General features: G+C 31.0%; 1 protein-coding gene across 2 annotated transcripts in view; it reads left to right on the top strand.

Annotated features, from left to right (window-relative positions):
• The first annotated feature begins 2,933 nt into the window (after positions 1-2,933).
• Positions 2,934-15,918, top strand: part of Gnptab (N-acetylglucosamine-1-phosphate transferase subunits alpha and beta) — a 62,129-nt gene continuing 49,144 nt past the window's right edge. For both annotated transcript variants that reach the window (XM_067287436.1, XM_067287437.1), the window contains exons 1-5: positions 2,934-3,252; positions 8,030-8,115; positions 10,520-10,639; positions 10,759-10,961; positions 13,420-13,622. In XM_067287436.1, coding sequence (XP_067143537.1) covers positions 3,124-3,252; positions 8,030-8,115; positions 10,520-10,639; positions 10,759-10,961; positions 13,420-13,622 — 741 coding nt within the window. In that variant the 5' untranslated portion in view covers positions 2,934-3,123. The remainder of the gene's footprint in view (positions 3,253-8,029; positions 8,116-10,519; positions 10,640-10,758; positions 10,962-13,419; positions 13,623-15,918) is intronic.

The following is a 15,918-nucleotide window of genomic DNA, read 5'->3' as shown; positions in this document are numbered from 1 at the left end:
AATAATAATATCTTGTAAAAATACCTAAATTAGGGAGCGGCGAAATTTTCCTCCACCCCGGGTGGCTTACACCCACGCTACGCCATTGGCGGGAAGTTTGGACAATTATCCAAGTAGATAAGCCACAACTGTCAGCGTGCAGACGAACGGCAAGAAGAACAGAATGGAGACCATCGAGGATACGAAAGACAGGACGAAAGACTTAATTATTATCGTTCTATGGAAACACATGAGGACAAAGACCCCAAAAAATTATATTTTACACAGACGGATTGAGCAAAGATGAATTTTCTAGAAAGAGCAGTGAACAAATAATTGGCGATGATACGTGATGCCTGCGCCTAAACAAATCCTTCGGAAGTATACAAATCACCCATCACTTTTGTCGTCGTGGGAAAACGACACCACACGTTTCATATCGGAAAATTTGGAAGACGGAGTGGGAAAACATCGGAACATCCCCGGATACGACCATGGATACGAACATCGTCCACCCCATCGAATTCGATTTTTTCATCTGCTGCCACGCCTGCATCCAGAGCACCATCAGACCCGCTCATTACACCGTGTTGTGGAACGTTAACAATTCTATGGCGGACGAGTTGCAAATCCTGTTGAATTCATTGTGAAGTGTACTCGAATCATCGAGGCTATTAAGGAAACATTTTGTTTTTATTAATTTTATAAATTTTATAATTAATTTTGGATTTTTGTATATTTTAATAGAAAATAATTCGCCGATTCTTTTATTTACATTGATAAGCTGAAATTTCTTAGTCTGGTACTTATGTTTATTTATTTCTTTTATTTATAAAACTGTTAATTTTATATATGTATTATTTATTAAACAGTAATTAAATTATGGTGTCTTAACTTCTGTCATTTGATAAAACGTAGAAAAATAATATAAGTTTCAATAAGATTTCATTTTATATAGTCTATCTCTTGGACTTGTGCGAAAAACTGTTCGATGCTATAATTCTTTTGGAAAATAATCCATTCGGCAATAACTTTGTAGAATAATTTTAAATGAATAAGGATACTTTATATATTTGAGAATACCCATATTGACCACGTCATATGCACTTCTTATTATGAAAAGCCTACAACTGTCCAATGTGGACGAGGATTTTATTCGAATTATTATGGAAAATTACGATTCTTACAAAATTACGTCAATGAGAGAATTTCTAAGGTTGTCCTGCGAAAAAGTAAATAGCAAAGCTGGTCTTTGTCGCATTTACAGGTTGTGCCAGAAACGCCTGTTTTTAAATTTTAATTCACGGGACATGTAGCTGTTTACAAAATATTGTTTTCAAGAAATAACAGCAATGCTCATTCACTCTCCACTTCCTAATGAAATTTCACAAATAAACAACAAAATCGTTTTAAGAAATATATACTGTATAAGGAATGGATTAGCATGCCGAGGGCTTAAAAAATTAGCCATATGTGATCATTTCGGACAAGAAAATCATTGACATATTTACAAATAAAATATATAGAACATAATTATTACAGAAAATGCTTTTAGCCCTAAGTATAAATTAATTAAAATATATATAACCGTGAGGCAGATAATAGTATAAGGGCTTATCATACCAATGACATAGGGCACAAATGATCAAGAATCAAAGTAAAAACATTTAATAAAACTAAAACAGGTTGTACAATAAGATGATTACAAAAGTATAGAAACCGAAAAAATTAAAATGCATTTCGGACTATTCTCCTATAGACCGAAATTCTTAATCGAAATTTCCGAAATCTCTTCCTATATTCCTATTTTCCTCATCAGTTGGTATAACAAAAGGTTTTAGTATACTTAAAATTAGTTTAATGTTACCTTAGGATACAAGGTGAAGGAATAAATTTAAAATTAAACTTAAATTATGCCTAAAGCTATACAATATAAAGATGAAACGTCGCCGTAATAGTATGAGCAGTAAGCAATATCAATGTAGACAGAAGTAATATTTCTTCTTAACGTTGCCTGGTAACGTGACGAACAGGGTGCTGATACAAAAACTGTTATGATTTAGTCGGATTATTGGTCATAGTTATGAACTAATGTTAAGTACTCACTTTTTGAACCTTTGTATCCGGTACTTTTTTACCCTCCAGAAGGAGGGTAAAAAAGTATCGGATACAAAGGTTCTAAAAGTAAGTACTTATTTAATACCGGTATTCAGACTTGAAGATTTGGGAACTAATGTTATACAGTTTAAAATTATGTACAGTACAGTACATTAATTAAGTTAGGGGTATATAAACGTAACTGCCGAGTTTCGTAGCAATTGCTCGAACGGCCTAGGCGTGTATAGAGAACAAACATTTAAACATACAAACATTCTTATTTACTGTGTATACAGTATATAGATTAACCGGATGGCCGAAACCATTAACTTGCCGCTTGCCGCTCTCGGGAATATGGAGTAGAATCTGAGAGGTGGAAAAAGTATTTTTGGGAAATAGTCTGTCCCGAATATATCGTATCCCCTATATGCCCGGTCCGTCTTTTTTTTTTTTTTTTTTTTTTTTTTTTTTTTTTTTTTTTTTTAGGTTTGACCTAACCTGTATTAAACCTGAAGAAGACCCCTTAGTGTGTATAGGCCGGAGGCCGGAGGCTAAGATAGCAACCGACGGTTCTGGTGACCCGGAATCGAATCCAGACGGGTCGAAAAAGCCTGGAAATTTTCGAGGAACAGTCTGTCCGAATATGTCGGGTCTCGATTCGTCTTCATTCACCCGCTCCATTGCGGGCTTGGCCAAACCCAATATATAATATATTATTTTTTGGGTTATATATTATATATATATATTATAAAAATAAATAAATATAAAAATATTATTTTGTTTTTTATGTTTTCGAATTTATTTATTTATTTATTTTTTTGATATACTTCCAATATGTGGCGCTCGAGTCGAATTAAAGTGCGGCATGTGAAGTAACATGTAAAATGTTTTGAGAAGTTACATTAAAATGAGCAAAATATATTCAATTTTTAATTATAAACTGAACCGATCTTAATATTTATCTTTTAAAAAATTATGTAATTTTACTTTCTGTAAATTTGCAAATTAATCCATTGATCATTTTATAATTGAAATGTTTTGAATAAAATGTCAAAATCTCTGCTTTGTAAATTGTTACAAAAACGAACGTACGATATCCTTTCGCAGAAAAGATATTTAGTGCTATGTTTTGTTGGATTTGTTTTATTATCTGTTTCTGCATTTCGGTTTGGAGAGGTACGTACTACAACAATATATTAATTCCTATCTATTGATATTAACATTCTGTAGTTTAAATACAGTCAAACCTGTATATAGCGGAAACCTGCCTACTACGGAAGAATTATTCGGTCCCTTGGGGTTCCATTATATACAGGTTTGACTATATATTTGCATGCACAATAGTTACCTATGTGTATATTATACCACACAAATATACGGTATTAACGGCCATTGTGGCTTGTGAGTGGTGCAACTACAGCTCTGAACGAGGCAGTTGGGACTCCTCACGGCCGTACACTTGGCCTGTTAGGAATAAAAAAAAGTCAGAGGACTCAAGGGTCTACTTGTGATTCTTGGCCAGATTTAGACTTCCCGAAATTGGTCTGTCTGAAATTCGGAAGGACCTTGAAAATGGGCAGAATTTAAAAATGAAAATCCAGAAGTATTTCTCGAAATGATGATAAAAATCAACTGCTTTCCTTTTACTACAGATGGCTAAAAGCTCGTAAAATATAAGAAACTAGCAGATGAACATGGCATTGCTCGGGCAAAAAGTAACGAGGGCAAAAATTAAGATTATTAGATTATAGTCAATCTTACCCATTTTTAAGAATTGCCGAGTGCAAGAATTAGGTCCCCCCTTTTTTGAGGTAATTAGAGAATTTTTAAATGTTTGATTTCCCACACCTAAAACAGTATCGTAGAAGCCAAGTTCCTCGGGATAATCCTTAACCCTCTCCCCACAGGGTGAATTTCAAAAAAACTCTTTCTAGTGTGCATTGTCATGGTATACCCTAACTATGTACCAAATTTCAACTTCCAACTCTTGTTTGGGCTCTGTGATTATCATCATCATCATCATCATCAACCCATCTTGATTATATTATAAAATGCTGTTACACTGCTACCACCGCAGGCCAGATCCAGCCTGTGAGGTCAGTTCATCTGGCCCATTGCTGCACTGTATCACAAATGAGCTAAAATATAATTATTTATATGGAAATATCATAGATTGTAGATGAACTTACTATGTAGAAAAAATTAAAATAAGTGTAAATAAAAATGCCAAAATTGGTCCAATCTGGATTTTGCATTTGACAGTAATATAATTTTTAGGAAAATCAGTTAAATGAGAAGTTTGGCAAATTTTTGCACTTTGGATATTGGAGCACTTTTTGTGAAAGTACAGTACCTGCAATGAAGTTTCTAAGAAAAGCAATTATGAGCTTGCTGCAGCAATCATGTTTGGGTATTGGTAAATAAATATGTTGGTTTTTTTTGTGTATTCAGTATACTATATTGAACAAAATGGTTATGCAGCCAGTGCTCCTCATTCTCTGTTATCTGGCCTGCTGTGAAAAAAGTTTGATGATCCCTGGTCTACAGCTTTGATAAGGTTCCAACTGCATCAGCATTCTAGAATTTTACTTCTTCTAAATCTTTGTTGTGGCTCTCTAATTTCATACTGTGTCACACTGTGGCTAAATAATTTCTTTTTATAAACTTGATACATACTAGTTATACATATAAATTATTTTTTTAAGTTTGCTGAGTAGGCTTGGCTACTCAATATATATCATATACAATATTAATGTTTGTATTTACATATATGTATACACATGTACTGTACTGTACAGTACATCTAGTACATTATTTATTTAAGCAAAATACAGTTTGAGATATCAACTTTCTACATTTGAGATATTAAAATAATAATTTTTCATTTTATTATAATTGTACAAATCAGAAATAATTTACTATACATTGAATGACTTAATTTGCAATTTAAATTTTCTGATAAAATTGCATTTCAGATGTTTGTTTATTAGTTTTTTTGAAATGTGAATGAACCTTCACTAGCTCTAGTAATTTGCCACATAGCTGAAATTTTTTAGATTTTGTATTTTGACTTTGTGTCAGATCGCATACGAGTTAAAGTTTACCTTGGTAGTCCCAATGGAGGCGCTTCGGTTAGATTAGGTAGGTTAGGTTAGGTTAGGTTAACTACATTTTTAGTAGACATTTCCTTGTTTTTCTTTAGTTTAAGAACTACCGTGAATCAATATGATGTTAAACAATCAGCAATCTGCTGGCAGCTTCCCTCTGGAAGGAGTCTGTTGGGAGCATTAACAGTTGGAAGCGTGGCCATTGGGGCTACCAGGGTAAACTTTAATCCCCATATGTTGTTACTATTGATTTTGATGGCATGATAGAATCCTAGATATTTGGATCTTAGCTTTAAGCCTGGTCCAAACTGAGTAGGTTTAATAGTGACTAAATTCCCATTATTATATTGATGTGCTATTGTTTGATGGTATCTGAAAGGTCATTAATTTTCATGCTATACCTGCTTTGGAGTTTTGCATCCTTCTTAGTGATTGTGTTGTTTCAAATATTCATTTAGGAGAGTAACTATTTTCAAGTAAGTTTTATCATGCATTTTGATACCCAAAAAGTCAACAAACAATTCTATTCTTTTAATTTACTTTTTTCAAGAACTAAAAAGTTCTCTTCAGCTGCTACTTGTTTTTTGAATAGAACCACTTGGAATTCAATTTAATCCTGTTTCAAGTCACAGATATGAATCTATGCAAGTCACTCTGATCACTTGTTAATTCTTGTAGTATCAGACATTAACATAGATACTAACTGACTTTCCAATTTACCATTACCATATAATTTTTCATATTCATGATTCAGAAAAATCATGTGATGTCTTTTCAGTTTCATGACCTTATAGAACATGACAACTATCTTACTGATTTTATCAGATTGAGATCAAGAGTAGCCCATTAAATATAATATGGATTTAGCAGCATTTCATGTACAGTCTTTTTTTCTGGTGATTCTAATGATTTTACAAGTCTTGATGCTGTTTTTGTTGTCATCATAATCATTATCATCTTGTTGTTTATTTTCCTCACCTTCATCATCATCATCATCATCATCATCATCATCATCATCATCATCATCATCTATTCCTATAGCTTTTCTATTTGTTGAACCAGCAGTCTGTATTTGTTTTAATGAAATGGGCATTTTTAAATTATCATTATTCTTCTTAGGAGAAAAAGAAGATTCTGCTGTTGATTGTTAAGCATTTTGCTGCGGCACTACTTTGATATTTTAGTTTCAATCTATTTTTCTGCAAGTTTTGCTAAATAGTTCATTTATTAAGAGTATGGAGTTTTGTTTACAGTTTAACTGGAGTTTTACTATTTCATACATTTATCTGTAAACAACTGTCCTTAAATATCTCTTTTTATTTGGCTTTTTTTCCTTCATATTGAAATTTGTCCACGTTTGCATGTTTTGTCCCATTTGGCTTATACAGGTGAAAGGTCAATGACCAAAACTAATCGTTATTGAAAACAGAAAAAACTATATGTTATTGAAAGGTATGACCTTTCAATAACATATAGTTTTTTCTGAACTTTGTCAGCACTAAATCCATTCTTCTCAAAGATGATGAATGCACCAATATCCCCATAAACATCTCATAATAAGTTCAGTTTATGTTCAGTATCTATAAGAGCATTGATTTTCTTACTGATTTTCATGTCTTTCCTCATTCCAGTGAGAGAAACTTGTGATATATTGTTAATAGATGCTATTTGTGTTTTGCTGGAATGAGCTGGCAGCCAAGTGATCAATTTGTTTGCATCAAAAGCATTTTTATAGGTAGTGCAAAAGTTAAGCTTATGTATAGTTGTTTGGGTTATACCCAGTTGTACAGAACATTGTGTTGATTTCATGGCCAATTTCAACACCAACTTGACATCATTTCATGCTCCACATCTGGTGGAGGGTCTGCTGTTTCTTTGATTATCCTTTGCACTACTTATAACATTTTTATGATCTCATCAAAAAAGGGTTCTTATCGGAGAAGGCTGTCATCCAGATCTCTAGTGGAAGTGTGCCCACATCTCTTCTATTGCTTTCTACATTCTTTTTGTAAACCCAACAACTAGCAATTATACATTCTTTAATGGTGTAATTATTTGAATCAGCCATTATTCATGTTTTTTTTTATCTGAAACAAACACAAGTGGAACATACAATTAATTTCCTGTAGAGGTGACAGGACTTTGTGCTTTCCCTGCAGATTAAATGTCTAACTCAGCAGCTCTAAACTTTTTTCCCTCATGTATCACCTAAGCCTTCTCTGTAAGACTTTTAGAACTAACAAATCTTCTGTTCTGTGGTTGAGAACTGCTGGTCTAACTCATATTTAGATTCAGAGCACAGAACATTGCCTATATTAATTTAGTTATGTTGTGAAAATTCTTATTGAAGCTTCTTAGTGTGTTTTTCTGATTTATGAAATTATAGATATTTTCAGTTTTGTTTGCCATCTTTGTAGCTAAAGATCAGTTTGTGTAGCATACAAATCATCAAGGTGATGCTGTGGAAATATTTTAATTAATTTTACTTGTCCTAGATACTGTATCATTAAATTTTCAAGATTTACCAAACCAGAATTGTAAGAGGTCTTCCAAAAATGTGGGAATTAGCAATTCATTCTTGGCTTTCCATGTTTTTTTGTTTTCCATTTAAAAGAAAATAGGTGAGAGGGACAAAAGCTCTTGCTTCTATCCTTGTCGCTTATATTCTTTTAAATATTGCCATAAAAATCTACATTTTTACATGTATATATGTGAGGTTTCTCCCTACATATATAAATATAGATTGTTATATTTTAAGTAAAATTATTTTTTGATTTACATATAGTTTTTAAACTATTTTAATGTTTTCAATTTAATTTAATATTTAAAATTTTTTATGTTTTTAGACTGTATTAGAATGGAGTAAAGAAAAATATGCTGCTGTATTCAATTCTTTTAGTGATAATATTGCAGGAAGGAGTTTCCAGAATATGTAAGTATCAAAATTTTGATACTTTAATTCTTGATTATGTTACACATTTTATATTATAATTGATAAAAAATTAAAAACTTCAATGACAAAGCTCAGATGTACAGTACATAAAGGAGTTTAATTTTTTTATTGCAGTACAGTAGAGCATCAATAAGTGGAACCAATTGGGGACTGGGGTCCTTCCAGTTAATGATTTGTTCCAGTTTCCGACTTTGTACGAAAAAATACATTAACCTGTCCGATGTTCAAATTTTTCTCCGTTGCGTATCGCTTCCTGTTGAATTTTTCTTCGTTGCGTATCGCTTCCTGTTGAATTTTTCTTCGTTGCGTGTCACTTCGTGTTGAATTTTCATCGATTTTAAGCCTAACGAAAATTTTTATAATAATCATCGAGGCTATCGTATCGTTAAAAATTATTTCTGCATTTTGTACAAACAAAATAAATATATTAAAGAATATAAAAAACATGAAAATTATAAGTAAATTTAGTATCAAAAACATTCGATTCAGCACGACACAGTCCGACTGAAAATCGTTCCACTTTCCGGCCATTCCACTTACCGACGTTCCACTTATCGACACGCTACTGTAGTTTACTTGAAAATATCAATGTCAATATGTAGACTGTAATTGATAAGAGTATTACTCATACAAAACTACATTCTTACAACAAGATTTGCTGTAACATAATTTAAGAATTGGGGAAATCCCTGTACAAAATATCACAACTTTTAACGGCAAACACCATCATTTGATTTTTTTTTATTTTTATTTAAGCAAGCATGTATATTGAGCATATTTGAAAATTTTGCTATTCTAACATCTGTAGGCAGATGTTCTATGCTTTTCACCAGATTTCCTCTAATGAGAATGCATTGTAAAGTATTTCTTCCTTGTCCTAACTTCCTATTGTAGCTTTCATATAAACCAGGTGTTGCTATCATTGGTGGTAATGCTCTAAATGAACTCAAAAGACTGTCACTGTGTTTTGTTTTTATGGATTAAATTAAAAGTTACTACACAAAAAGATTAAAATTCTAAAGATCTCATAGGCAAATGCAAGCAAATGAAAATAAGTCTATCAGATTTTATGAAAAAAGTAGAAAAAAATCAAGATGTTGCAGACACTTCAGATTCAGGTCAACAGGAAAGCTCAGAAGATGACAATATTCTGCCAAAAACAAAACATCTTCATTTAACAATATTTAGCAATAAAAAGAAATTAATATTAATGTGCATTACTTTTGATTATGATTGTTAGTTAATTATTGATTGCTTCAATAAACATATTTCTCTTAATTATGAAAAAGAATGATATACTTTTGCTAACTTTTGGAACTTAATCCTATGTTTGTATTTGTCCTTTGTTTTGTATAGTGCAGATTTGCATAACGTTGCACTTTATTGGTATTGGAATCTAATTGTGTTATAAGGGAATAACTATATATTTTTATCCTGGCCCCCTGGCAGTTGCAAACCACGACTAATTATGAGTGTTCGTTGGTTTTATCTGAACACTTGGTAGTTGGTATGCACAAAAGATTTTTTTGGCAGTTTTAGATTAGCTGAGCTAATATTTCAATAGCAGTGGAAAAAAATATTTTGTAAAATTTTTGAATTAACCTATTTAAAGAGTCATTTTCTAAAAGTATCAATTAGTTTATGTTAAAAAGAAATTAATTAAGTTAGAATATTATTTATTTAACACAAAATGGCAGCTTAACCATCTAGCTGTAGTCCAAATTGTTTAATATCTTTATAATGAATTAGCCATATATATAGTCTAATGAGTTTGACAGTATTGTTTATTTATTGGTATATGAATTTGTATGATTTATGAAATGTTATTTATTTATTAATTTTTTTGTTGTACATCTTAGAGTGGTATTATATAGTTTGAACTATATTTTCAATGAATAGAATCTCAATTTACTGTACTGAGTTTACGGGAAATTAGAACAGGATAGAAAGCTGTAACTTTGAGAACATATCAATTCCAGTGATAATGCATTTTAATGATGATTGTCTATGAAGAATGAGGATGATGGTCAAGAGGGGACCATCCCTACCATCCTCCTCATTACAAGTTCTATAAACATAACCAAATGTAGAATGTAATAATCAGTAATATTAATTGGACATGGATATTTTGAATTCATGTGTGTGTAAAGGCATTGTTATGACAATGTCTTTACATAAGCATTTGCATATTGCTTCATGTAGTGGGGGACTCCAACCCATTATCCACCAATCTCAATCTTTAAAATCATGACCAAAAATATAATTTAATAAGTAAACATATTTATAAATAATACTTAAAATGCATGTGTTTAAGTGAATTGTAGTGTAAAAGCATTTAAAAGTTTTTCTACATATTAAAATTATTAAAATAAATTTATAACAGGTTATGTCAATACGTTCCAATTGATGTTGTGTATACTTGGGTGAATGGAACAGATCCACAGCTAATAGCACAATTAATGCAAATAAAGCAAAAATATGATGTGGAATTAAACCAGTCAAGGTTTGATAAAAATATTTAATAATTTTTTTCTTATAAAATTGCTTTAATTATAATATTATATTATTAAAATTAAATTTTATAATTGAACTTTAATAATTTTTCAATATTTAATTTTTTAGCTTTGAACACTGTACATTTTCATACTGCGTAACGTCACATATGGCACTTGTAGAACCGGCTTTATCAAAATCAATTTCTTTATCTGATTTAGAAGAAGCAGATGAAGCATTAGGAAATGTATCAAGAATTTTTGTTGTAAATTCTGTTATAAAAGATGTGACAAATAATATAACAGTTTTGGTTTTTTCTGATTTTGAATCAGGTAAGAATTATGAATATAAAATCTATTTTATTTTAATTTATAAAATCATTTGTATATAAATTAAATATTATTAATAAATATTAATACACAGTTATAATTAATTTTTAATTTTTTATGAATAATGCAGAATCTGAATTTTTAATGTCTGGAATAAAATTTTCAAATAATTTTAATTTAAAACACTGATAGTACCATAGTGGTCAAACTGTGGCTCTTCTAGACCCTTCTTACCACTAATATATATTAATATATATATACAGTATATAGGTTATATATGAAATACTGTTTCAGTATAGGATGATGCTCTCATGTATAGGAGCTCCCCTAATTCTGAACATTCAAGTTATGAACTTTCAGATTTACAATTTGAAAGTTCTACATCTAAAATTTAAATTCTGCACAAATTTTGAAGTTCTCTTGCCACTCATGGGTTGTTTTGAAGTCAGTCTTTAGTCAGTAATAAATAAATTTTTAATAAATTATTAATGTGGATTTATTTCTATTACATATCATCATTTTTTGTTTTTGCATGTATTCTGATGTTCTATCATTGCTTGTGAGGTGACATTGGAGTAATGGTGTTTTTCACTATAGTTTGCAATTTTTATAAACTTTTACAATTAGTGCTTCAAAAATGTGTCCAAAACATAATAGTAAATCTAGCAGTGGAGATAAATGCAAGAAGTGTCACTCTGTTATTGTGGAAACTAAACTTGATATTATAAAACTATTGGGTGAAAAAATTACATTGAAACATCCAGTACTAAACAGTAGCCAGCAGGTAAACAAGTGTAGCATATTCTATTAAGTACATTGACAGATCAAACACTAGAAATGTGTGGTTATTCTGTGTACATGTTTATTTCTAGGTTAGTTTTTGACTTACAATGAAACCTTGCAAACCTGACATGTTCATAAATAGGAGAGCTCTTGTATTTTTTATATGCAGTATGACTCCTGTTGTGCAAAGGTTTGGCCACCCTGCTGTAGCATCATTAAGATTACACATTTACTTCTAGCTCTTTAAGAAGGAAGAATCTCTTAATGGTTCAAAATATTTGAGCAATAATGAATTAAGATGTATATAGTTGTAAATAGAAATAAAATATTAAGTTATACTTCAAAGCAAAATAAGTCCTTTATTTAAATTATCATTATAAAATAAGAATATTTAAAATGAAAATTTATATAACCTGCTATTAAGTTATCATCAAATAATAATGTCTTGTTTTGTATTTTTATTAAACAAGATAACGTGCTGAAATTATCTGGATTTCGTTAACTACAATAATATAATCATGTTGATCAGTTATCAATGAAATTAGATGACTAAAAAATAAAATACTAAACAAGTACAATTAGATCTCTTAATAATCTATTGTCATTATGTTAATTTTTAATAAAATGAAATTTTTTTTAATCAAAAACATTATGATTTTGCTGAATTTAGAGGAAACAAAAATACAATATTAAATTTTTCTCAGAAGATACAATTTAAAAAATATATATTTATTCTGAATTAAAAATTACTTATTAATTTTAAATGAAAGTTCAAATTCAGTGTTTTTATTATAAGAGTTTTTGGAATTTAATTTATATTATATTCATAGGATGGCTATGAAGACTAGAGACAGGAGAATATACATGATAAATGGTTTATTGATATTATTATTGTCATATTATACATGATATGTTCAACATTGCAATAAACATTTTACATTAATACAGCATTTTTATCAATTCAGAGTATATATCTACTTTGTGGCTATCTTGTACATTAATTTAAAATTCTCTAAAAGCTTTCACTTTAAAGTTTAAAAATCATCTTTCTGAAATCTCAATTTTTTCATAATTATAATATATTTAAGGGAAAAAAAATGCTTGTTTTGAATTAGAATAGTTATAAATTGAAATTAAGAAAAACTTTTAAATGAAATATCTAGCTTTGTTTCTGTATTTGTTCTTTCACAAATACTTAAATTAATGATATAATTTATTTTCTGAAATTTTTTGAACAAAATATTTAATGAAATTTAGCATGTATAGTGTGATAATTTATATTACATATGCCAAAGGTGAATTAAAACTGAAAATTCCAAATATTGGCATTCTGAAGCTAATTAAGTATGCCAGGTAGTGATTTTTCAGATAGTAATTATTATATTTTGATTGATTAATTATTAGCATTAAGGTTTAGTGAAGACATAACGTTTAATAAAATTTACATTTTTGTATAGGAGTTTAATATTTTTGATCCTGTTCAAAACTATTGTTAGAAGAAAAAAGAAGCGATAAGAATTAACATCATTCATATTTTGAATTTTAAAGTTTCTGATACTTGAATGAAAACATTTAATAATTATAATTCTAATATGGCTTTGTATAAATCTTGTAAATATATTTTTAAATAATTTCTTAATATTTTCTGTCTAATTTAATTATTAAATATTTTTTATAGCTCAGAATGCTATTAAAAAACAATATTTTACAATTAATGGCCACAATCATACTATTCAAACTGCTTATATAACTGAAGATTGGATGGCTCAAAACACTGTTCTTTTAAATGATGTTATCATGATGACGGGAGTACATTCAAGATATAATGAAGTCGATGTTTTATCAAAATTGCCCAAGACTATTACAAAACATATTCAAAAAGTAAGTTGTTATTTCAATCTTCATGTAGAAAATAATTTTTCTCATTTAAAAAATTTAACTTAATCAGAAGTTTTATAGCATAGATATTTACAATGTAAATAAATGTTTAATAATAATAATAATAATAATAATCCCGTGGTCACCATCTGGTCATGGTGGGAGAGCCCAGTAATTTTACTGATCCATAGAGCAATGCAGGCTGGAGCATAAGCTCCTGGTAGGGACACCCATGCCAGTAAGGTCTATGGGCAGAAATGAAGCTAAGAGTGACCACACCTACATTCTGTGGAGATATTTATTATGGTAATAGCCAGATCAAAGTGTGATACCGGCTCGGACGTCACTCAGGTTAACAAGGTCCACATTCGTGGGTTAGGCAGAGGCTCACGTTTGAAAAATAGGCCACAGTCTCCCTTGGTTACCGATGGCAAAAGTAGCACCGCCCCAAGCATGGCTACTGCAATGCCCTCAACAGATGTGAGGAACCAACCCAGCCTTGGTGTTTCTGTGGCAATGCATCCACTGACCACAAAGGCTGGAAAACCATGCCAACGGATGAAATGGACAGTAGAAATGAACGAGTTTATCATCCGTACTTACTACACCATTACAAAAGTCGAAACAAACATGACAGCATACAGACAACAACTACACCATAGATTCACACAACAGTATCCTCATTTCACTGTCACCGAACAAAGGGTTGTTGATCAAAAAAGAACAATTATACACAACAACCTTATCTCACAAACAACACTTGAACTTATCAAACAACAGGTTGCTGATCAAATACATCAACAGACAGAAACATTTACGTTAATGAAGATCATGTAACCTGTCAGGATAATCCAGCAACAAGCATTGATAATAACACACATACAACAATTACCACTAATGATACTACAGACACTTCCTCATCCATCACTGATAACATAGACATGGATTTAGTTAATACGCTCTCACTTATATTTCAGGAAACACTCACTAAATATACAGGCACAGATCCCACACAACGACCACAAATACCAAAAATCAACACGTCAAAAGAAGTAGGAAAAACACTAAATTATGTAAACACTCACCTACTACCATGCTACATTCATTCAATTTCTACACTTTCAGACATTCATACATTAGTTTATGCTGGGGCAGTCACAGTAGTGACACACCTTGGACTGAAAATACAATCGCAGACATATACACACAAAACACAGTTCTATCACAAGCCTGCCTGGCAGAGAAGAATAGAAACACAAATAAATGACATTAGACAGCAATTAGGCAGGCTGACACAATACTCAAAAAACAGCCTAACACCCAATTTAAAGAAAGAACTCAAAAACATTTTCAAGAAAATCAAAACACACACAAAACATGAACATACACATACACACACACATTACAGAATGCATTGAAACACTAAAACAAAAACTCGCAGCCAAAGCACGTAGACTCAAATGATACAAAACATGTTCACTACAAAAACAACAAAATAAATTATTTACAAACAATGAAAAACTCTTCTACAGACAAATCAGTACCAAAACAAACACTGATAGACATTATAGTGGCACACCAACAGAAGAAGAACTCAAAACTTATTGGTCTTCTCTTTGGTCTATTGTTGTTACGCACAATGCTGATGCAGGCTGGATCAAGGAGGAGAACAAAAACATGCATAACATACCAACTATGCCCTGTGCTGAAATAAACATACACGACATCTGCTACTCTGTTGTTAACAGAGTAGCAGATGTCGTGTATGTTTATTTCAGTTATGAACACACAACTGGAAGACACGTGGTGTAGACAACGTTCACAATTTCTGGTACAAAAAATTTACATCACTGCACCAGGAACTAGCTAAACATCTAACACATCATCATCAATCCACAAGATATGCCAAATTTTCTTACTCAGGGCATCACCTACATGAAACCTAAAAACAATAATACCACGGACCCCACACAATACAGACCAATTACATGTCTTCCAACACTCTACAAATTATTGACATCCTGTATCACAAACAAAATATACAAACATGTTGAAGAACACAACATACTTACGGAACAACAAAAAGGTTGCTGTAGAATCACAGGGGATGCAAAGAACAGTTATTCATAGATTCAGTCTTTCTACGGCAAGCACACAAACAACACAGAAACATACACATGGCATATATACACATACAGAAAAGCATTCGACAGTGTTCCGCACAGTTGGCTGCTACATATTCTACACATGTACAAAATACATCCATCACTCATTGCATTCTTTCAAAACACTATGCAGC

This window comes from Centruroides vittatus, unplaced genomic scaffold (genome assembly GCF_030686945.1).
Source record: "Centruroides vittatus isolate TY-2023 unplaced genomic scaffold, ASM3068694v2 scaffold_464, whole genome shotgun sequence".
In the NCBI taxonomy this organism is placed as follows: Eukaryota; Metazoa; Arthropoda; class Arachnida; order Scorpiones; family Buthidae; genus Centruroides; species Centruroides vittatus.
The sequence above is the reverse complement of the archived record's forward strand: the minus strand, read 5'-3'. Positions and strand labels throughout refer to the sequence as shown.